The sequence below is a fragment of the Convolutriloba macropyga genome, chromosome 8 (assembly GCF_964194025.1).
Source record: "Convolutriloba macropyga chromosome 8, txConMacr16.3, whole genome shotgun sequence".
Classification (NCBI taxonomy): domain Eukaryota; kingdom Metazoa; phylum Xenacoelomorpha; order Acoela; family Convolutidae; genus Convolutriloba; species Convolutriloba macropyga.
Window position 1 is genome coordinate 5,953,740 of NC_134475.1, and position 23,457 is coordinate 5,977,196.

The window sequence follows — 23,457 nt, forward strand, 5'->3', positions numbered from 1 at the left end:
GATCAAACCACTTGACCTCTAATAGGTCAAACCAGTTGACCTCTAAAAGGTCAAACCACTTGACCTCTAATAGGTCAAACCACTTGACCTCTAATAGATCAAACAACTTGACCTCTAATAGGTCAAACCAGTTGACTTCTAAAAAGTCAAATGACTTGACCTCTAATAGGTCAAACCACTTGACCTCTAATAGATCAAACCACCTGACCTCTTTTAGGTCAAACCAGTTGACCTCTAAAAGGTCAAACCACTTGACTTCTAAAAGGTCAAAACACTTGATCTCTAATAGATCAAACCACTTATAGGTCAAACCAGTTGACCTCTAAAAGGTCAATCCACTTGAACTCTTATAGATCAAACCACTCGACCTCTACTTGGTCAAACCAGTTGACCTCTAATAGGTCAAATCTGTTGACCTCTAATGGGTCACATCACTTGACTTCTAAAAGGTCAAACCAGTTGACCTCTAATCGATCAAATCTGTTGACCTCTAATAGGTCAAATCTGTTGACCTCTAATAGGTCAAATCTGTTGACCTCTAATAGGTCGAACTACTTGACTGCTAATAGGTCAAACCAGTTGACCTCTAATAGGCCAAACCTCTTGACCTCTAATAGGTCAAATCTGTTAACCTCTAATCGATCAAATCTATTGACCTCTAATAGGTCAAATCTGTTGACCTCTAATAGGTCAAACCAGTTGACCTCTAATAAGGCAAACCTCTTGACCTCTAATAGGTCAAATCTGTTATCCTCTAATAGGTCAAATCTGTTGACCTCTAATAGGTCGAACTACTTGACTGCTAATAGGTCAAAACACTTGAAATCTAATAGGTCAAACCACTTGACATCTCAGTGACCTCTAAAAGGTCAAAAAGTCATCTCAGCTGACCTCTAAGTGACCTCTAACAGGTCAAAAATTCACTCGTTGTGACCTCCAAGGGGCCTATATTCACTCCTTTTGACCTTTCAACTTCTTCTAAAGTTCAGATAGTCAGACCAATAAAGAAAATGGGAGGTCGAAAGCCATTAATAATTGGAACAGTTAGATTGTTTCACCGAAAACTAAACATTGTCAAAGTGCTCAAACAGGAGCTAGAATATCGAAAACACTCAGTTCTGGAACCCGAAGTTATGTCAGTAACACACGATGAATTCAAGAAAAACAATGTCACAGCTAGATGAGCTTGTCGACCAGCTTACACAATCGGAAAATGTGGACGCTGCAGACTCTCTCAACGATGCAGCATGCCTGACAAAGCTAAAAGTAGAAGTCTCACAGACTGTAAAGAATCATGAACTTTCCTTCAGAAAAACTTCAACGCGTCCAAGCCGCGCCACTTCATCACGCAGTAATCGAATACCGGTTCCCTCTGCACCTTAGTCAACGCGAGTTGTCCAAAATATGCAAGATACCCGACAGCAACAAGTCAATAATTTGGCAGACCACCAATCAACAACCAACCCGATTACTATTCATAGACAAGTGCAGTCCGCCATGGGAGTTTTGCAAGAAAACTCTAATGGAGCCATCAGTTCTTGTGTACAGAAAAGTCTCCAGCCATCAGCACTGGAACAAACAGACTCTGACAACGCAGCAAGCAATCAACATCAGCCATTTCAACCAATAGAACCGATTGTCAATCCAACAATTGTAACGCAGAGCTCTATTGGCGCAACGTGTGTGTTCCCACAATTGTCTACAGCTTCAAATACTCAACTGCCAGTTTTTAGTGGGACACTTCCTCCGGCTGAAAATACTTTCGCCCCTCCCAGGCCCATTAATAACCCCGGCATCTTTGAAAATGTACCTGATCATAGGACACCTGTTCCAATTTCTTTCGGAAATCGTTTCCCAACGCCAAGCGGCTCCGGCCCATTTCAGGCATATTGCCCAAACAGTTGGTCAAACTTAGCAAACGGTAGTTTTGAGCCCTCAAATGTAACCCCTCGTGGAACTGTTTACCCAAGCAGCCAAAGCTTCGGTAATCAAAACTCCAACCCATATCGTCAACAGAACATTCAACGCTCAGTAAAGCTACCGGACATCCGAATTCAGAAGTTCGATGGAGACCCACTCAAGTGGAACGAATGGAGCAGCATGTTTTCTTCGACAATCCACAACAACGAAGACATCACTGACACTGAAAGAATGAGCTATTTGCAAAGTTTAGTCATTATACCGGCAAAGGATTGCATCTCCGGCTTTCTTTGCAACCAAAATTTTTACTCTTCCGCCCTTCAAGAGCTCAACAGACTCTTTGGAAACCCGCAAAACGTTGTCGGTGCCTTAACAAAAAAACTAGAAGCTCTCCAAAGACCGGCTATGAATGACCACGCAGCTTCGATAGCTTTCGCTTCGCTGTTAAGAAAAGTTGTTCAGACATTTGCCTCACATGGCTTCAGTGCCGACCTAAATGCCACGTACTTGCTCAGAACAGCCCGAGAAAAGCTACCAAACCCAATCAAATTGAAGTGGACCGAACATGTTGTTGACAACGACTGGACGAATCCAGGTCTCACAGAGCTTTCCGATTGGATGGATCGGCAATCCAGAGCCTTTGAACAATTACAAGACGCATTTTTATCAACCACTAACAACCATTCAAGTCAACAAAAGCAATCACAGGGTTCAAGTTCCTTCAACAATCGGAATTAGAACCAAAATCGTAAACTGGAAACAGAATTTCCCCGGAAGTAAAAGCTCTAACCGCAGCAATAAAAGCTTTGAACATAACAGTACAGCAAATAGAAGCATTGATAATGCAAAGCCTCAGCAATCGACGGCAAACATTAGCAACAACACAAAAGGAAGCTCTTCTTACTCTGGTTCAAAGCAGCCTATGAGAAATGCAACAGCAAATAGGAGCAGAACAAAATGCCCGCTTGTTCAACGAGATCACAACATTGGCAAGTGTCCGCAGTTTCTCAGTCTCGATGTTAGCAGACGCAACAGCGAAGCAAAGAAAAACTCTTTGTGCTTCAATTGCCTAAGTAACAGTCACGCAGCCAAAAACTGCACGTCAAAAGTTCTCTGTCGACATTGCAAAGGCAAACACCGCAGCCTTCTCCACACAGACAGACAAAAAGAACCCGAATCTACAAAAATGACAGAAATTGATCTCCCAATGTGTGAACCAATGGACCAACAGGACAAAAGCAATGACAATCTAACCCAGGTTTGATACCTGTCACCCTTTTCGGAAATGATAACAAAAGACATAAATGTTATGCCATTCTGGACAACGGTAGCACCATTTCATACGTCCTGAACAACACTGCCGACAAGGTAGGGGCTCCAAAAACTTCAGAGTTTGATCTGAATGTGTCGCACGCATTTGACGAATCCGTCATGCACGCAAATCTTGTTCGCTTGGACATTGGAAAGCTCAATAGCGATCAACCACTTCTTCCCTTTAAACTATGTTCATGCAGTGAGAAATTGGACTTTCAACGATGCACCTGTGAACGATTTGAACGAAGCATGTTCGTCCTACCCTCACCTTCAACATATACATTATCCTAAACTTAGTGATAACAAGATACATATACTTTTAGGTGTTGACGCTACCCAGTACATTTTGGAACGCGAGTTCCTTCAAGGACCCTCAGGAAGCCCCTTTGGGTTACGCAATCGTCTCGGTTGGACAATTACAGGCCCAATTAAGCGAAAAACCGAGCCTTTCCTGCAGGAAACAAACTTCCTATCACATAGTTATAGAGCCTTTGAACATGCGCTCACAAATTTAACTGTTGATACTGAAAGACATCTCAGTGAATGTGTGACCAGTTTCTGGAAGTTCGAGAGCACAGGAACCGAATTTGAAGAAACTGCAGATACTTCAACTGACAGTAAAAGAGCAACTCAAATATTACAAGATACAATCCATCATATCGGAGACAGATATGAAATTGGTTTACTTTGGAAACAGGACAGTAAATTGGAAAACAACTATCCTGTTGCCAAAGCACAGCTTGACAGCCTACAGCGCCAACTCAACAAAGATTTTGAGTTGAAACAATTGTATGAGAAAACTTTGGAAACAGATTTGGAGAAAGGTTATGTCAAATCAGTTAGTGTCTCAAATCCGGCACCAGAGAAGATTTGGTACCTTCCCCATCACCCCGTCACTAATCCCAACAAACCTGGGAAAGTCAGGCGGGTTGCAAACGCCTCATCTGTTTTTAAGAAGCAATCGCTAAACAAAAACCGTCTGTCAGGCCCCGACCTTCTCAACAAACTGGTCGGCTTACTACTCCACTTTCGCCAGGATCCTGTTGCAGTAATGGCAGACATTGAGGCCATGTTCATGCAAATTTGCATACGAACAGAGGATCACTCTTGTCTCCGTTTTCTTTGACCTTCAAAGAACTCCATACATCAGTTCCAGTACACGCGACTCATCTTTGGAGCCAGATGTTCACCAACTACAGCAATATTTGTGCTCCAACAAACAGCAAAAGACTTCGGAAACAACACAACAAAAGATTTGATACGTAACATTTTCTGCATGGATGACTTTATACATTCGTTTGTCAATGAACAGGAAGCTCAAACGGCAGTTCAAGACTTGCGACAAACCCTCTCTAAAGGAGGTTTCTGTCTGACTAAGTTTGTCTCAAACTCTGTTCAATGTCTTAGCAAAACACCCAAAGAACAGTGTGACCAAGAAAAAGACAAATATCGTGTCTTAGGTGTAATGTAGAATACAGTTAATGATACTTTCTTCCACCAGAAGCTTGCCAAAATTCAGGAACACAAAAACGACTACACACTCAGAAATCTCCTTTCCTTAATTGCATGCTTGTTCGATCCATTAGGAATCATTGCCCCATTATTGATTACATCAAAATCATCGTGCAGGATACTTGCAAAGAAGGACTTGCATGGGATGATCTCCTGTCAGATGAGAAACAGAAAGCAATAAAAACGTGGATAGAGCAATATCTAAATGTGCCAGAAATAGCAATGCCACGATGTTTTGTTTCTCCGAACGAGCCATCTCCGATAAACCAGTTACATTGTTTCTGTGATACCTCACAGCTGGCTGATGGAGCAGTCATATACATCAGATCTCAATCAGCTAACGCCATTTCAACTGGTTTGGTTATAGCTAGAGCTAAAGTTGCGGCACTAAAGCAAATCAGTATCCCGAAACTTGAATTGCAAGCAGCCGTGCTAGGATGCAGACTAATGCAATGTGTTTCCAAGCAGCTCACAATACCAGTTACCTCAAGACACTTTTGGAGCGACAGTGAAGCTGTCCTTGCCTGGATCAAAAACAAAGACAAGTTCAAACCTTTTATTGCAAATAGAGTGCAAGAGATCCGCAACAACACAGACGTCTCCAAGTGGCAGCATATCAGCGGAAAACTCAACCCCGCAGACCATGTCTCCCGAGGAATACCAGCCTGTGATATCAATGTGTTCTGGTTAACACCTCCAGCTTTCTTAAGTGATCCCGAAAGCCATTGGAAGAACTCCTTGGGTAACAAGGAGGAGACAAACGTCACAATGGAAACATCGAACGATGAATGTATAATCGACGTCAGCAGATTCTCAAAGTGGACGAAGATAATGCGCTCTATGGCTTTTGTCATTAGGTTCATAAAGAATCTCAGATTGAAACAAAGAGGCAAACTAGAACTCGACGACATTGACGAAGCCCGAATTTATCTCTTCAGAAAATCGTAAGAGAAGTCCTTCAAAGACGCCATCAAAGACATGAAACAACACAGGCCTTTGTCAAAGACAGATCGTCTGCTCTGTTTGTCCCCTTTCTTTGAAAGTGGACTTCTTCGCGTTGGTGGCAGAACAAAATGAAGCTCGCTACCCTTTGACGCCAAGCACCCCATCATCCTGGACTCTAAAGAGCACAGCATTAAACTCTACATACAGAACAGCCACGAAATTTGTATGCACATCGGAGTGGAATACACTCGCAACTACATGCAACAGAGATGCCACATTCTTGGAATCAGACTCTTCCTGAGAAGTTTGGCCTTCAAATGTTTCGACTGTCGCCGCTTCCGAGCACAGGGACTACAGCCACCGATGACAGACCTGCCAGACATTCGTTTCCAGGAAACACAGTCACCAGTCATCTTCACCAATGTCTGCGTGGACTACCTTGGACCGTTTGCCGTCGTTCATCAAGATGCAGAAGTGAAGACATACATCTGCCTATTCACTTGTTTGGTTACAAGAGCAATTCACCTGGAAGTTGCAGAGAACCTCAGCACAGACAAGTGTTTGACAGCAATCCGACGCTTCATCGCTCGACGCGGCCAACTGCGGTTGTTCCTGTCAGTCAACGAATCCAACCTCCTGAGAGCAAGAAAGCAGATCAGAAGAAGACCACTGTTGTTGGACCACGACTACATCAAAGATCAGCTACTGAACGCGTCTGTCGAATGGAAGCTCAACCCTCCTTCTGCTCCTCACTTCAGTGGGGTGTGGGAAAAACTCGTTCAGTGTGTCAAACGAGCTCTTCACTTGAACCTCGGTTCCGCAAAACTCACCCCAGATCTCTTTGCCACGATTGTCAGTGAAGCCGAGTGTCTTGTCAACTCGCGTCCACTCACCCACGTGAGAAGCAACCACGAAGACGACAACCCACTTACACCAAACCATTTCTTGCTTGGAAGGCCCTTCTGCAATGTTACTGGAGCCCCCTTTCAACGAGACACTTACCTTGAAGAGTTCGGCATGGACACATGTGAAGCAGAGACTTCAGCAGATTTGGAAGAGGCTGCTAACCGAATTTGTTCCTTCGCTGAACAAACGACAGAAGTGGACGTCTCGTGAAGCAGCTTTGGAAGTTGATGATGTTGTTTGGCTTCCTGAGGAGTTTACACCAAAAGGAATCTGGCCGCTGGGACGAGTCACACGGACTTTCACCGGCCCCGACAACATAGCTAGGTCCTGCGAGTTTAAAACCGCTTTAGGCAAATTAAACAGACCAGCAGTGAAACTTATGCACGTTTACCCCAAACCCACTAGCAGGTTAGGTTTAGGTTGTGTGGGCCCCGAGGATATTAATGCCTCACAATAACTTCGATTATTTTATCGCAATTGTAAGATTGATTCTTATGACTTTATAACCCAAAATTGTAAGAGAACGAGAAGTCGACTGTAACCGTAAAATGTAAAATGATGTTATTGATGTATAAAGGAACCAAACAAGAGAAACTATGTGAATTGAAACCTTGAAGATCACCTTTATGACTGCGGGATCAAGCGTTATCAATCGCATACATAGTGTCAAAAACAAAAAACTTGCTATAATCAGCTATACAAAACTTTGTAGTCAAAGTGATTTAGGAAATGTTTGAATAAAATATCTCTGCATTGGGACCGAAGAAATTCCTATTGTTAGTAGTCGTAACCTGGATCATATGACACTCATTCAGATAACAACTGAACTTTGTCGTCTCGTGGAAGCAGTTTTCATTCGACCACGCAATACAACATTCGATTGCTGGGGTTTTCCTTAAAACTAATCAATCAAAAGGGGATTCAATTGAACATCTCGCCAGGACACTGAAAAAATTCGGAAAAAGTGTGATCTTTTTAATCAGATAGTCAGTGTAATTGGCGACGTGTTCCTTTTTCACATGCTAGATACTGAAAAAGAGAAATAAACTCTTTGCCTGGATCAAAAAAAAGACAAGGTCAAAACTTTTATTGCAAATAGAGTGCAAGAGATTCGCAACAACACCGACGTCTCCAAGTGGCAGCATATCAGCGGAAAACTCAACCCCACAGTCCATGTCTCCCAAGGAATACCAGCCTGTGATATCAATGTGTTCTGGTTAACACCTCCAGCTTTCTTATGTGATCCCGAAAGTCATTGGAAGAACTCCTTGGGTAACAAGGAGGAGACAAACGTCACAAACGTATTATCGACGTCAGCAGATTCTCAAAATGGACGAAGTTAATGCGCTCTATGGCTTTTGTCATTAGGTTCATAAAGAATCTCAGATCGAAACAAAGAGGCAAACTAGAACTCGACGACATTAACGAAGCCCAAAATCATGTCAAATATTGAATACTCAGTTGCGTTTTCCAAATCGAAATGGTCAAAATTGTTGTCTGTGGTCATCTCACAATAGAATTCATAACAGAAACTTGTATTCATTTGCGTTGCGTAACAGAAACTTGTAGTGTGGGCGGAATAGAGAACGATTTTGCATCCACATGCTGTGAGACAAAAAAAAAACTTCTCTGAAAACTAACACTCGTTCCTTTGTGAAAGCTTTCGAATCCGATCAATCGGGTTTTGAAACCGCTGGGGTTTTCCTTGTATACAATTACAATCAAAAGTAAGCCTCCAACTACGACGATTCTGACGAAAAAATTATTGCGAATATCAAAAACACCTCCTACAATATAACTTCGAAACACTACTCTCAAAAAAGGCAACATTCAAGTCAACTCAACCGACCGTGGGGAAACAAATCATAAATGGTTCTGAAGTAATGGTTAAGTGACTCTGCTTGAAGTAACTGAGAACTTCTGGCGTTTATCGAGAAACGCGAAGCAGTTCGAGATATTGAGTCAGAATTTCAAAGTGACTTCTGCAGAGTCACTTAACCATGCTTAAAAGACGAAACGCGCACGTTTTAAAATGACGAAAGTCAACGAAATTCTTCAACTTCTGGCTAAGTAGCAACTTCTGACATTTTGACTTTGGCACTGCAGACTTTCGGCATTTTAAAATGCGCACGTGAGTGTTTTAAGTAGCAGGATTTATATCACCACGGGCCAAAAAAGATATCAGATATTTTCCCAATGAATCTCCCGAATTATGCTGAACGATACAGGCACCCGTTGCAAGCATTGGTTGGTGTCTGGAGGACACTGACTTCATCATTGTTGCAGACTCAAACATGTCAATAGACTAAACCCTGTCATTGCTTGTGGCTTATTCAATGCTATGAAATTTGCAGTTACACAAATATCACGTCAAGCGAGAGGTAACACCGTCAACACGATACCAACAAAAGGTCCATTCAGATTTTCCGTATCAAAATTATTCCCAGAAATAACATCCCCAACTAATCGATTCAAAAATCATATTTGCGTTCCAAATTTTATTGCAAATTTCAATCTGAACACCAAAAAGTTAGAAGGGTCCCCGCAAATTTACAGTAGTGGGGAAAAGGGGCCCCGTGCACAGCACCCCCCTATTTCACCCCTAAAAATACCCCACCTGTTTTTTTTGCCCTAATCGGACCAATTTTTTTCATATTAGAAAAAAATGGTATTTTCAAGCACTTTTCGACTCGTATTCACACTTCGTGCGAATACTCGTCTCAAAGTGCTTTTTTTTTAACACTGTTTAATTTAGAGTACAAATCCAATTCAAATCTTTATCAGCGAATTAATCTTTATCAGTGAATTTACCAATCACGCTTTTCCCTCTTAAATATCTAAATTTTACAAACTGTATAAAAATAGTATTTACACTTCATTCGAATATTCGACTCAAAATGCTTTTCAACATTACCCTAGAACATAGTTCAAATCTTAATCAATAACCGCATCGCAGATATTATATTTATAAATGTGTTCTCTAAATTGATTTCTAGTATGACCGAATCTATATCTATGAAGGTAAATACACAACTTACATTTTGCATTTCTAAATCTAAAGAAAGAAATATGCTTATAAACATTACACATCTTACAAGTTATATATAAATCAGGATTTTTATAATGTTCCTCTAAATGCCCAATATAATTTTTTACTTTAACTAAACTATTACATATATAACAACTATATTCTAATTCTTTACAATTTTCACAACATTTTTTCCAAGGTTTATTTTTGCAGTTATTGCATTTCATTTTTATATTGTCGAAAAATTATAAAATTTTCCCCAATAAAATACACCATGTCCCACTCAACTAAAACTAGTGTCCCGAGTATAAACTTTTGTGATATCTGTGATCTAGAATTTGAAACGAAGAAAGAGTTATATAAACATCAATCTTATGATCCTAAACATAAGGAACTATTAGAAAAAATGTTTGCTTCTGATCTGCGAAGCAGTTCAACGAAGTTGTTTGACAAATTCACTGATTCTGACGATGGATTACTCTATGTTAGACCTGGAACTGAAACTGGAACTAAAACTGATACTAAGACTGAAACCGAACCCGAATCTGAAGTTCCATCAGAGAATCTCGGATGTTGGGTTTGCGGTAATAAGTTTAAAAATCAGATTGGTTTGCAAACTCATATGAATAAACATTGGAGAGAAAACGTAAGCTTAGACGAAAATTATAATATTAAATCTAGCTTTAATCAAAGACAGTTATATATTACTAAATCTAATAATAGTTTAATCAAGGATATTAATGAACCAGTAGATTACATATTAGACGAGTTCAAACCATTTAAATCATATAAATATAAAGTTACTGCTAATTGTTTATATAAAAAGAGAGACTCAGAAGAAGAAAAGACTGTTAATATAAACTTTAGAACAGATGAATATATGACTAAAGATCATCGATTAGATCTAAACCAATGGCTTGATCATGTTAAAGAAATATATGAAGGCCGTGGATATGATTATGAATTTATTGGAATAACAGACATGCAAATAAGTATAGAAAGGACTAAACCATCATTAGGATCTTATATAGAACTACCATTAGACCTAAAAGATAAAACAAATGCAATTTTAAATATTAGGAACAATAAATTTAACTGTCTACGATTATGTATTACAGCTGCATTGCATCCTGCGGCCAGAAATGCTACTAGAGAAAATAAATATATTGATAACCTAGTCGATGACTGGGAAGATAAAGCATATGCACATAATTATTTAACAAAAATTCAAAATAACTATAATATTAATATTTGGTTTTACAGACCAATCCCAGGCTCAGCCAAAGTAGAGCTATTAGAGAAATGCATAGATTTTGTTAAAGATCGTAAGAATGTTCGAATACTAACTTGGGGTGAACATGGTGGAACATGGTCGAAGACCCATTGTGCTCTAATTAAAAATATAGAGGTGTTATTTGAAAGACCTAATGCTAAACACGCAAAGTTTTGGTTTTGCGATAATTGCACCTATTGGTTTAGTTCTCAACATAAATATGAAACTCATGAATGCTGTGTACAAATCAAGCCAAAGATTGTATGCCCTAAATTAAAACAAATCAAATTCAAGAATCAACATAAACAACAAGAAGTAAAGAATGTTATCTTTGCCGATATTGAATGTTACATGAAAGGAACAGATCAAAAGATTGGGGATAACACATATAAAATATCTGAGCATGTACCTATAGCTACTGGCTATAACTTAGATACTAACTATGTTTCATATTTTGGCTCTAGCTGTATTAAAGATTTTGTTAAAGATTTATTAGAGATAGAATCAAAACATAGTGTTAAATCTAATAAAACAATGGTATTTACGGAAGAAGATAAACAGTATCATAACACCACTAAAATTTGTCATATTTGTAATAAACCTTGTATTAATAAAGTTAGAGATCACTGCCACCAAACTGGTAGATATAGAGGCCAAGCTTGTAATATTTGCAACTTAAACTATAGACAACAAAACTTCATTCCAGTAATATTTCATAATGGTAAAGGCTACGACTTCAATCTATTATCTAATGAGCTATTTAATCAGAATAATAGTAAGAGAAGAGTTGATATATTACCTAGTACTAATGGTAAAGCCAGAATGTTTAGAATTGGTGTTTTAAAGTTTATAGATAGTTATAGTTTCATGACAATGTCTCTTGAAAAGATGGCAAATATTTATGGTGTTAAAAGTAAAACATTATACCCTTATGAATACTTTAAAGATGAGAATAGCTATAATAATAAATTAGGTAATCTATCAATACAAGACTTTAGATCATCGCTGACAACTAAGTTACCAACTCAAGCAGATGTTGATAGCTTTAATAATTCTAATAGTAATAAAACGGGTAAAGAATTAACATTAGAGTACATGGAAAATGATATATTTATATTACAGCACTGCTTCAATCTATTTGTTAAGTTAAACATAAATACATATAAACTCAATCCTCTACATTATATTAGTCTACCAGGTTACAGCTTCGACTGTTTTCTAAAACTAAGTGAAGTTGAATTAGATACAATACAAGATGAACAAATGCTAAAAGACTTCATTGGAGCAATGAGAGGTGGTATATGCGGTGTTTTTGGTAATAGAAAAATAAACAAAAATGAAAACAGAAAGTTGTGGTACATCGATGCTAATAACTTATATGGTTACGCACTAATGCAAAAGCTACCATATAAAGATTTCAGCTTTAGTGACATAACCATAGACGAAGTGTTAAACACTGATGATGATAGTGATTATGGTTATTGGCTTATCTGTGATTTAGAATACACCAATGAATGTAAAGATAAAACAGCAAAATTCCAATCATTACCCCATAAAAGAGAAGTAGAGAACAATGAACTAGGATGCAAACAAAGACCTTCAACTTCATCAAAAAGTGAGAAACTAGTATTAGATCAGAATAATAAATATGAATATCCAATACACTATCGAATGTTAAAATTTGTTGTTAAGATGGGTATAAAGGTTACTAAAGTCTATAGAATAATTAAATTTAAACAAGATTATATTATTAGAGACTATATTGAGCTTAATACTAAAATGAGAGCCGAAGCTAAAACTGAACCTGAGAAAGATATATTTAAGCTAATGAATAATTCCTTGTTTGGTAAAAGTTGTGAGAATCCATTAAAGTATTTAGAAGCTAAGATTCTAACTGATGATTATGAAATACTTAAAGCTGTTAGTAAACCAACATGTAAAGATGTAATTAGATATGATAATTATACTCTAATAGAATTCTATAAAAAGGAAATACAATATGATAAACCGATATATTTAGGCTCAACTGTATTAGAACTTAGTAAACTCCACATGTATGAATTCTTTTACAATGTATTACAACCATCACTTAAAGATCTAATGCTACACTATATGGATACTGATAGTTTTGTATTAAGTTTTACTGAAGGTAGTATTGATAATAAATATATGGACTTAAGCAATCTCGAAGTTCCAATCAAAACCAATAATAAAGTACCAGGCAAATTTAAACATGAATTAGGAAGTAAAGAGATAGAAGAATTCATAGTATTAAAACCAAAGACCTATAGCTTTAAACACTTCTGTGCAAAAGAGAAAGGAATAAAGAAAGAGAACAATGGTAAACATGAAGACTATTATAATGCCTTAATGGATGATAAAGAAAGAATTGTAGATGAATGTAGAATACAAAAAGTAGGAGATAAAATGACCACAATAAAAACTAGTAAAAGAAGTCTAAATAACTTTGATGATAAAAAATTTTATGTGAATAATATTACTAGCTATCCTCTTGATGAGAATCTATATCTATTCAAAAGAGATTTAATAAAAATGATCCGCGAACAAGCTCCGCTTGTGGTAAACCAATCGGGTTCACCGATAAAACTAAATCTAGAGCTAGACAAAGACAAAGATCTACTGATTAATAATATTCAAGATCTAACTATTAATGATGATAGAAAGTTAATTTAAGCTGCTATTGTATTATATAATGAGTTGTATAAATGAAAAATAATTATGAATTTAATTCTTTCATTACATCCCTAGGGTTGGTAGTTAGTATATTATAAATCATCATCTGAGCCATATATATTCCGATAATGTCTTCCTTAATTGTAGCTTCAGCTATTATCTTTTTATTATTTTCTAGAAATTTTATTATCTTCCACGGATTTAAGTTTTCCTGTTTTACATATTTAGAATAAGTTGAAATTATTAAATCATCATGATTTGGTTCCTTAATATGATCAATAAACTCATCTATAGTATTACAACGTCTTTTACAAGCTAAACATCTTTTTAGGTTAAGAGAGAAACTATTTTTATTATCCATTTTAGTTTTATGATTATAATTTTTCAATATATCAAAAATGACTAAACTAGAAACACTTATAGAATTAAATTATTTAGAAAAACAAAACAGAAAGAATAGATTAGAAGATAAATTAAAACAAAAAGAATATTATGGTGAAATAGAAGAGTTATTTGATCCTTTAACTAAAACACTAAATGCAAACAATGAAACATGGCTAGCTCATAATGAACAAACATTAAGAGCAATAGATTGGCAAAATCAAGAGTTGGATAAACAAACTAAGATGATTGGTGGAACTGCTTCGCAGATCGAACAAGCTGGTTTTCAGATAGGAGAAGCCGCTTCTCAGATGGGTGAAACCGCTTCACGGATCCAGGAAGCTGGTTCCCAGATCAGTGAAAACACTTCTAAGATTAATGAAACGTTAAAGGGGACCATAGAGGAAACTCAAGAAATAGCACCAGTTTTTGTTGATACAAAGATAGCCAAGAATCTTCATAAAATGGGTACTCAAACTAATCCTCAATTAAAATTAAATCTTGTAGATTTGCCTACTAGAAGATACAAAATGAATGGTGTTGATATAACCCTAGAGCAGGGTGCATTTTTAGTTAGGAATAATATATACGAATTCTCAGAAGGAATTATTGAATTTCTCACTAACCCAAATGTAACATATAACGATGATATCGAAGAAGATGAAAACAAAATTAAAAGGTTTTTAAAGGATATTAGATATGATTTAGGAAAAGGGGATAAGAAAAGTGCTAGATATAGAACAATAAAACGTATAATGGGGGCAAAAGATGATGTATATGGTAGGGGGCTAAATAGCAACCCAAATAATCAACGAAGTTGCCATTTAAATCAGCGTAGCTGTGACTTCGTCAATGGTTTAATAGAAAGACTAGAATTATTAATACTAGAAACAAAAGCTGGTCATGATGGATTATATGACGAAATGCTAGATATATCTAAGCAACTATTATCTATGAATATTATTAATCAAGAACAACTAGATAATTTTGTTTTTAACTATGGTAAATGAAGGGTAAACACCTGGCTACGCCCATAATGATGGAACAACAACAACTCCTAGCTAAAGAAGTATTTAGTCCTCAAATAACAAAGTTTAGAAGAGAAAGAATAATACCATTATATAAAGATGAAACATGGTCAGCTGATTTAATTGATAAGTCATCTTTAAGTAAATACAATAATAATTATAAGTTTATATTAACAGTTATAGATATATTCACAAAATATGCATGGGCTATTCCATTAAAGAATAAATCTGGTTTATCTATAACTAATGGCTTTAAATTAGTATTAGGCGAAAATCCACAAGGAGGCTCTCAACCTAGAAAACCAGAGAAGTTATGGGTAGATAGAGGTAGTGAGTTTTACAATAAAACATTTAAATCTTTACTTAAAGAATATGGAACGAAAATATATTCTACTTATAGTGATTTAAAGGCTGTGTTTATAGAGAGATTCAATAGAACATTATTACATATAATAAATAAACCTATGTTCATCAATGGTGATGGTAATTGGGTAAATATATTAAATGATGCAGTCTTAACATATAACAATAACATTCATTCAACAATTAATATGACACCAGTTGATGCTTCTAATAATCCTGATAAGGTTAAATACACTTTTAATTTTAAGAATATTAAGCCAAAATTTAAAGTTGGTGATTATGTTAGAAACGCAGATAAACGTAATATCTTCTCTAAAGGTTACACTTCTAATTGGAATAGAGAACTGTTTAAAGTTAATGAAGTTCTAAAAACACAACCACCAACATATAAGATAGAAGATATTAATGGAGAGATAATAGAAGGTAAATATTATGAACAGGAACTATTGAAATCTGAGTTTGACTTTGAATCTAATAATAAGGTTTTGGAATCATTAAATATATTTCTTAAAATAAATAATGACAAGAAACAGATTCAATCAGGCTAAAAATCAATCAGGGAACTCACTTCTCGGATTAACATCAACAAACAACCTAACACTAAGTAAGGCTCGTGGGTTATTCCTAGAAGATAATGATAATATTGACATGAAGGATACCTATAAAATTACAAATGTACATCCTCCGTTAGATGAAAAGGATGTGGTTAATAAAGAGTATTGTGACAATAACTTTTTATCCTCTTCTAATAAAATAGAAATTTTAAGTAGAAACATAACTGAACTAAGAAAAGGTGATTTTGATAAAGTTACAACTAAAACATTACAACTAAATGAAACACAAGTTAATGAAAATCTAATTAAAGAATTCATTAAATCAGCAAATGAAGTCACAAATGTTGTTAACTTTTGTAATAAAGTTGCTGCTGATACTATCTCTAAATATAATCAATTAAAACAAGAGATTGATAATAATAAGTTTAATCAGAATGTTACCAACATACATTTAGATGATATGTTTACTAATGGTCTAAGGGAAATGAAAGAATACAATAAATCTCTTAGAGGTGTTATAGTAATATATATAATTTCTATACTTTTACGAAGTAAGTTACTTGATAGTAAAGAGAAAGACAGACTTGAGAAGCATTATGGATTTAAACAAGAAGATATAACGAAAGAAATAGAAAGTTTTTTCACTAATGAAAATGACCAATCTACGAAGTAGTTTCACTGATCCAACAACACCGAGTGAGAGCTTACTGTATCCAGATTTATCATCAGTATCAGAACGGTTGATGCGCGAAGCTGCTGCTGTCAATGAACAGCAAATAAATGAAAAGATTCAAGCTAATAATATATTTAACAATAATATTAACATTATAAAAGATATTAGAAATTATTATGAAACTGAAACTAATAATTATAATAAGAAGTTAACTAGATATAAAAATTATATTAACGTAGCTGAGATAACAGAAATACTATTATCATCAATTGCAACAACAGCAACAACAACATCAGTTGCATTAACAGGTATAGAATTACCTTATTCTATACCCACAGCTTTTGCTACAGCAACTGTTTGTGGTTCATTATCAAAAACAATTAATACTAAAATTAGAACTAAAATTATAAAGTATTCACAAATGTATATTTTAAGTAAACAGTTTAGTGATAAGTTTAATAAACTATATACTAAATCAATGAATGATAATAAAATAGATAATGATGAATATAATGAATTAGTCAAGGTATATGAGGATTATAAGAAGAACAAGAAAAATAAATTAAGTGTTTTTTTAAACTAAAGTTATTAGTTTTTGGTAATAACAATGTCTTTAGTAATAATAATATTAGTATAAATATTTACCGATAATCGTAATCATAAACATAAACATAAATATAATCATAATCAAATAATTATCTTTTCTTTGTACCTAAGTATAAACCTCTTCCTTTTTGTACTACCTTTATACCTTCACCAGTAGTTGCAAATTTAATTAAATCAGGTGTGGCTGATAAAGCAGCTCTAGGGTTTCTAGATGCCGCTGCAGTTCCTATTTTACTTGCAATCTCTAATGCTCTTATTGGATTATTAGCAACTTTCTTTCCAAAGTTAACTGTAGCTCTACCAACACTTTTAAAAAAATCTTTCAATCCCTCTGCTTCTATTGTTGCATCAGATACTGTCATTGATTTATTCCTTCCACATTTAGTGCAGGATCCTCTTAACATTTTAGTACCTTTTGGTGTAATAGCTCCTCTTATGTTATTAGTGCCACTATAATGTCTGCCACCAACACAATATGAATTGGTTTTGAACTTATTTAAAAGACTCATTTCTATATATAAAAAATAATGGAAGTTAAAAAGTATAATCCTTTTGTTGTTATGAATAAGCCTACGGGTTTCACCCGCGAGCGAAGCTCGAAGACTAAGCCTACGGATTTCACCCGCGAACGAAGCTCGAAGACAAAGCCTAAGACTGAGTCTAAGCCTACGGGCTCTGCCCGCGAGCGAAGCTCGAAGACTAAACTTGAAGCTAGAGGCTTATGGCGTAGCATCGGTGAAACCGGTTCCCGGATGGACGGAGTCCTATCTCTAGAGAATAAAAAGAAATTAGATACTATTTATGCTAAAGGTTTTGTTAAGACTAGTAGGAAATAATGATAAGGACTTTAATTATAATTATATCTATGATATGATAAGCCTCTGGCTATCTGCGAAGCAGTTTCACTGATCCACGAAGTGGCTTTGCCAATTAATCTCTACGAGACTATAGACCTTCGGTCATTAGTTTCTATGAAACTATATCAACCATCTTATTACCATCACTACTAACACTAATAACCTTTCTAGTTAATACTAATGCATGGCATATAACATCGGCAACTGCAGCACTAAATTTAAAATTAAGTTGTATTGGTTGTGGACCTATATGATCACTTTGATATCTAGTATCAAATACATATATTCTATAACTAATTTTGAATGTTCTATGATTTATATACGGTTTTATATTATATGGTAGCCCATTATAATCATTATTAAAGCTAACAATCTCTTTAAAAGCCTCATTATAATTATTAGTGCCATAATTAATATTCCTTCTATCTTCAGGATAAAACTCACTACCAATCTTACAATAACATTCAGTAACATTCGTTATATGAAATGTACTTGCATCATGAGTTTGTTCATTAACATTATTATTTTCAAAACCAACTATTATATATTGTGGTCTTTCCATACCACTTTCCATACCTAAATCAAACAAGAAGTTAGTAGCATTAGGCACGTTCTTATAAAATGTCTTTCTTTCATAATAACTGAAGTCTATATTATTCTTTTTGTTTAATCCTTTCTGTACAATAATTCTATTATCATTACTAGGATCAATACTAGGCACACACCATGATATATCTCTAATCTCTATATTACCATCATTAGCTACTGCATCAGCACCAGCATTAATTCTATATAGAGCTCTATCATTATTATTTCTTTTTAATATTAGTTTAAATCCTAAACCATATATAATCTTTTTTAAATCATTCACAAAACCAAATAGATCACTCATCTTAACCATCATATACATATGACCTCGTTCGGCAGCAGCATGATCACCTTTATGTTGACTATCTCTATTACCCTGATTTCTAACGAAACCACACTCATATTCATCATCAGTACTAGTTAATAACTTATACATCAATAGATTAGGATGACAATGATCTATATATTCAATAGTCCTACCACCACTAGTTTCAAGTTTAACTGAACTAAACAATGCCATCATACCATAATTAAACAATCTAATATTAGCATTATTACCAAATACACCCCCAGCATCATCTGATACAACAAACTCTATCTCTAGATATGAATCGTGTATATTTAAATAATTCTCTTCTCTATTGAGTATAATATTAATGTTAGTATTGATTGTATTCATTGTTGCCAGATTATTTGGTTTACACTTTATAATCTTACTTTTGTGTATATCATTATTATAACCATAAGTTGCATCCAAATTAAAATCCATTTTTATTAGATAAAAAATGACTGATCCACGAAGCGGCTTCTCCGATAACTTAATCTTATGGGAACTACAAAAGATACATGATGCTTTAACTAAAACTAAAGAAGAACACACACTTAACTTTAGAATGATAAAGCCAACAGAAAAGTTTAACTTTAGTGAACCTATACTTAATAAAACAAAATTAGGTTTAATTAGATTATCAGTTTATAACTCAGTGTTTAATGTGAATAGAATGAACAATCAACTCATATATGATACCCAAGGTGAAACATGGTCAAATACCCGTCTTTTAGGTATTACACCAGGTGCATATGAATTATATGAAATAGCAGAATTAATAAAAGAAGAAACTAATGGTAATGTTATAATAGAAATTGATAAGAATACAATGAAAAGTTTAATGGAAGTAAAACAAGGTGCAATTAACTTTGACATAGAAAATTCATTAGCCCCATTACTAGGATTTAGAAAAATAGTTTATAATAAAGGTAAATATACATCTCAGAAAATTGTTGATATTATGGGTTTTAGTAATATTAACATTCATTGTAATGTGATATCTGGTGTTAAAGATAATGGTAAGGATACAGACATATTATATACTTTTAATCTAACTGAACCACCAGGTTACTTGATAAATATTATACCAACTAATATCTTATATCAAAATGTAACTAAAGATAGAATAGAATATATAGAGTTTCATATTAAAGATGAGCATGGAAGACCTATAGACTTTAATGGTGATGTATTAAGTTTTACTTTACATCTAGTGTAAATAGTTGGGCGAAGCCCCATCAGTGAAGCTGCTTCGCAGATCTGGTGTAACCAGCAACAACTTCGTTGATCTAATATAGTTAGCAGACCGAAGGTCTGTTTGATTTATTTACAGACTTAGACTTAGACTTTACTTAGACTTAGGCTTAGACATAGTCATAGATTTAGACTTAGACTTAGACTTATCTGCGAACGAGCTCCGCTCGTGGTAACCCGAGCAGGTTCCCTGATTGGTGTAACCACTTCGTGGATACCTAAACTAAACTACAAAACTCTCCGATCCAATTAAATCTTAGTTTACCATTAATATTTTTATTTTTAGTTATATCATTGACAATGTAATTATAAGGCTCTTTCCATACCTTATTAAATATATTAGCAAAATCATTATAACTAAGTTCCACATTATTAAAGAAATCTTGATATATAGATATGAGGGCTTTACCTCTCTGTTCAAATAAAATAAATAGATTACAGTTCTCTCTAACACTCTTTCTATCCAGAGAGAACAGGTTTTGATTAAGATATATCATATTACAATTATTATGTCTACCCCTACAAAAGTATTCATTAATAACTGGTTCTTTGGCTCTAACATCATCGAATATCATTAGTTTCTTTAAGTCTTTGGGTAGTTTATCAGGAGATGGTAAATCTTTTATATCTTTAATAAATTCAACATCTGCTTTTGGGTTTATTCTTTCTATACCATGGTACTGATCACCAGTAGGTCCAATGATATATAGCTTATCAAAGTATATACTAGCTAGAATTAGTTTTTTCAATAAGAATGTCTTACCACATTCACTAGGACCAGATATTATACATCTAAAGTTATCTGGGAATGCGGCTTCAGTAATTATATCATCATCATTTAAACATGAATATAGATCATCATTTATATTAATGGCAATAGGACTTGTTTGGATTATATTACTTCTTGGTGGTGATATATCCGGATTAAGACTACTTCGCGGATTATAACTACCCCCTTGATTATAACTACTTCTCTGATAGATAGTCTCATCATTATAATTATCATAAACATTGACATTATCATTATCATTATCATTAGCATCAACATTATCATTATCATTATCATTATCATTATCATTAAACTTAACATTATCATTATCATTAACTTTATCGTTATCATTAATTTTATCGTTATCATTAACTTTATCATCTGTGAAGCAGGTTGGCATGCCACGGACGGAGTCCGTTCCCTGATTATCATTAACTTTATCATTATTAGCAAAGCTACTTCGTAGATCATTAACTTTATCATTACAACCCAAACAGAAACACTCATTATACATTCCTGGATATTTACATTGATTAACTAGAATATTCAAAGCATTGTTAATTCTAAATCCTCTATCAATAAGATAGATCATGTATAAGCAATAAGCCCCACAATAAGATTCATCATATTGTTGTATTCTTTCATTAGAGCCTAGATTGACATACTCTTCTAAGAATAATGGAGGAGTTTCTATACCAAAACTATCAAAGTAATACACTGGACCACCTTCTCTTCTTATAACTAAAACCCAATGTGTACCTTCAGTTGGATGTAAATTTACAATAATGTTGGAGTTGGGTTCACTTACGTTATTTGGAGTTTCATCTCTCATTACAATTTCAATTGGTGTTAGACTTATATCTTTACCTATATCTTTTATTCTGATATCACTCATAGCACTATTATCAATATTAAATTTATTATTGAATTCCTCAAAAGTTAGGATAAGCATTTTCTTATAAATATTATTAATGTTTAATTATAACTCTAATTATAAGTCTAAATATAACTCCAATTATAGTCTAATTATGGCTAAGCATGGTCGAAGACCCATAACTCTAATTATTGCGAAGCATCGGTGGAACCGTTACACGGATGGACCTCCGGTCATGCTCCGCCATGGTCGAAGACCCATAAGTCTAATTATGTCTATATTTATCTATGTTTTCATTTATAAAAATGGAGACAGGTAGCGTGGTTATAATTTTTATTTTCTTAATTATATTTTGTTTTATAGTATATGATTCAATACCGAGTAAATATGCAAAACTAGAAGAAAGCTTTGGTGGATTTATGAATAGGAGTCTAGTTAGATTTGAATATGAAAAGTCACCATTACACACTATTGTCTATGGTGGAACTGGTACGGGTAAAACATATTTTGTTAGACAATACTTAAAATTATACTCAGTCCAAAATCAAGATCTGCGAAGTGGTTACACCGATCAGGATCAAAATCAAAATCAAGATCAAAATCAAAATCAAGATCAAAATCAAGATCAAGATCAAAATCAAAATCAAGAACAAAATCAAGATCAAAAACAAAATCAAAATCTGCGAAGCAGTTTCACTGATCAAGATCAAAATATTGTTATAGTGTGTAAAGATGACAGAGACTGGATAAATCCCGAGACTAATAAGTTTTATACTGGATTTAATAAATGTGATATGAATATGATCACAAAAAACAATATGCAAAAATTTCGAAATTGTGTAATAGTACTCGATGATATGGGTGATAAGTTAAATAAGGATTTAGACTATTATTTTACTGAAGGTAGACATTATAATATTCAAATGATTGTAATGTGTCATAAACCAGCTCAAATAAATAATACAGCAAGAATGAGTTGTGATACTATTTATTTAACAACTTATAATGGATCTGATCTATTTAAAAACTTTAATGAGATATATAAATGTGAACATGACTTTAGTAAAATAATTAATGAGTTAAATAGTAACCATTATAATCGTACAGACGGAATGTCAGATGAACTTCGTTATGGTATAATTAAATATAATAAGAAAGAAAATACTTTTATTATTATTAATAGTAATAGAACAATGATATATGATTCAAGAGTTGGTTTCCTTGATTTAAAAGCTCTCAGTTTAAAAGTTGAGTTAGGAAGAGAAGATATAAATAAACTTATAGCATATATGAAAACACTCATGATAAATGCAACAGATTGAAATACTATTAGTCATGATAATTATCAGTTTTATTTTAATAAACTTCTTACATTAAAAGGTATTAAAATACAGAATGATGTTTTAACTCAGGAAGTTGTTAAAACAAATGGTCTTAGATTATTTTCAACTATTTTAGGTATTATAAGTTCAGGTTTAATGATATATAATTTTATGAGTCCTGATATATCAGTAAGAAATGCCGGACATGTGGCAACTGCAGCGAGTACTATGTTGAATAGAACAAGTACATTATTGAACTATGGATTTG

General features: G+C 34.4%; 2 protein-coding genes across 2 annotated transcripts; both read left to right on the forward strand.

Annotated features, from left to right (window-relative positions):
* The first annotated feature begins 4,968 nt into the window (after window positions 1-4,968).
* On the forward strand, window positions 4,969-5,694 carry LOC142344336 (uncharacterized). Its single transcript, XM_075395924.1, has one exon. The coding sequence runs from the start codon at window positions 4,969-4,971 to the stop codon at window positions 5,692-5,694; it is 726 nt and encodes a 241-aa protein (XP_075252039.1).
* Window positions 5,695-5,916: 222 nt separating this feature from the next.
* Window positions 5,917-6,807, forward strand: LOC142344337 (uncharacterized). Its single transcript, XM_075395925.1, has one exon. The coding sequence runs from the start codon at window positions 5,917-5,919 to the stop codon at window positions 6,805-6,807; it is 891 nt and encodes a 296-aa protein (XP_075252040.1).
* Window positions 6,808-23,457: the final 16,650 nt, after the last annotated feature.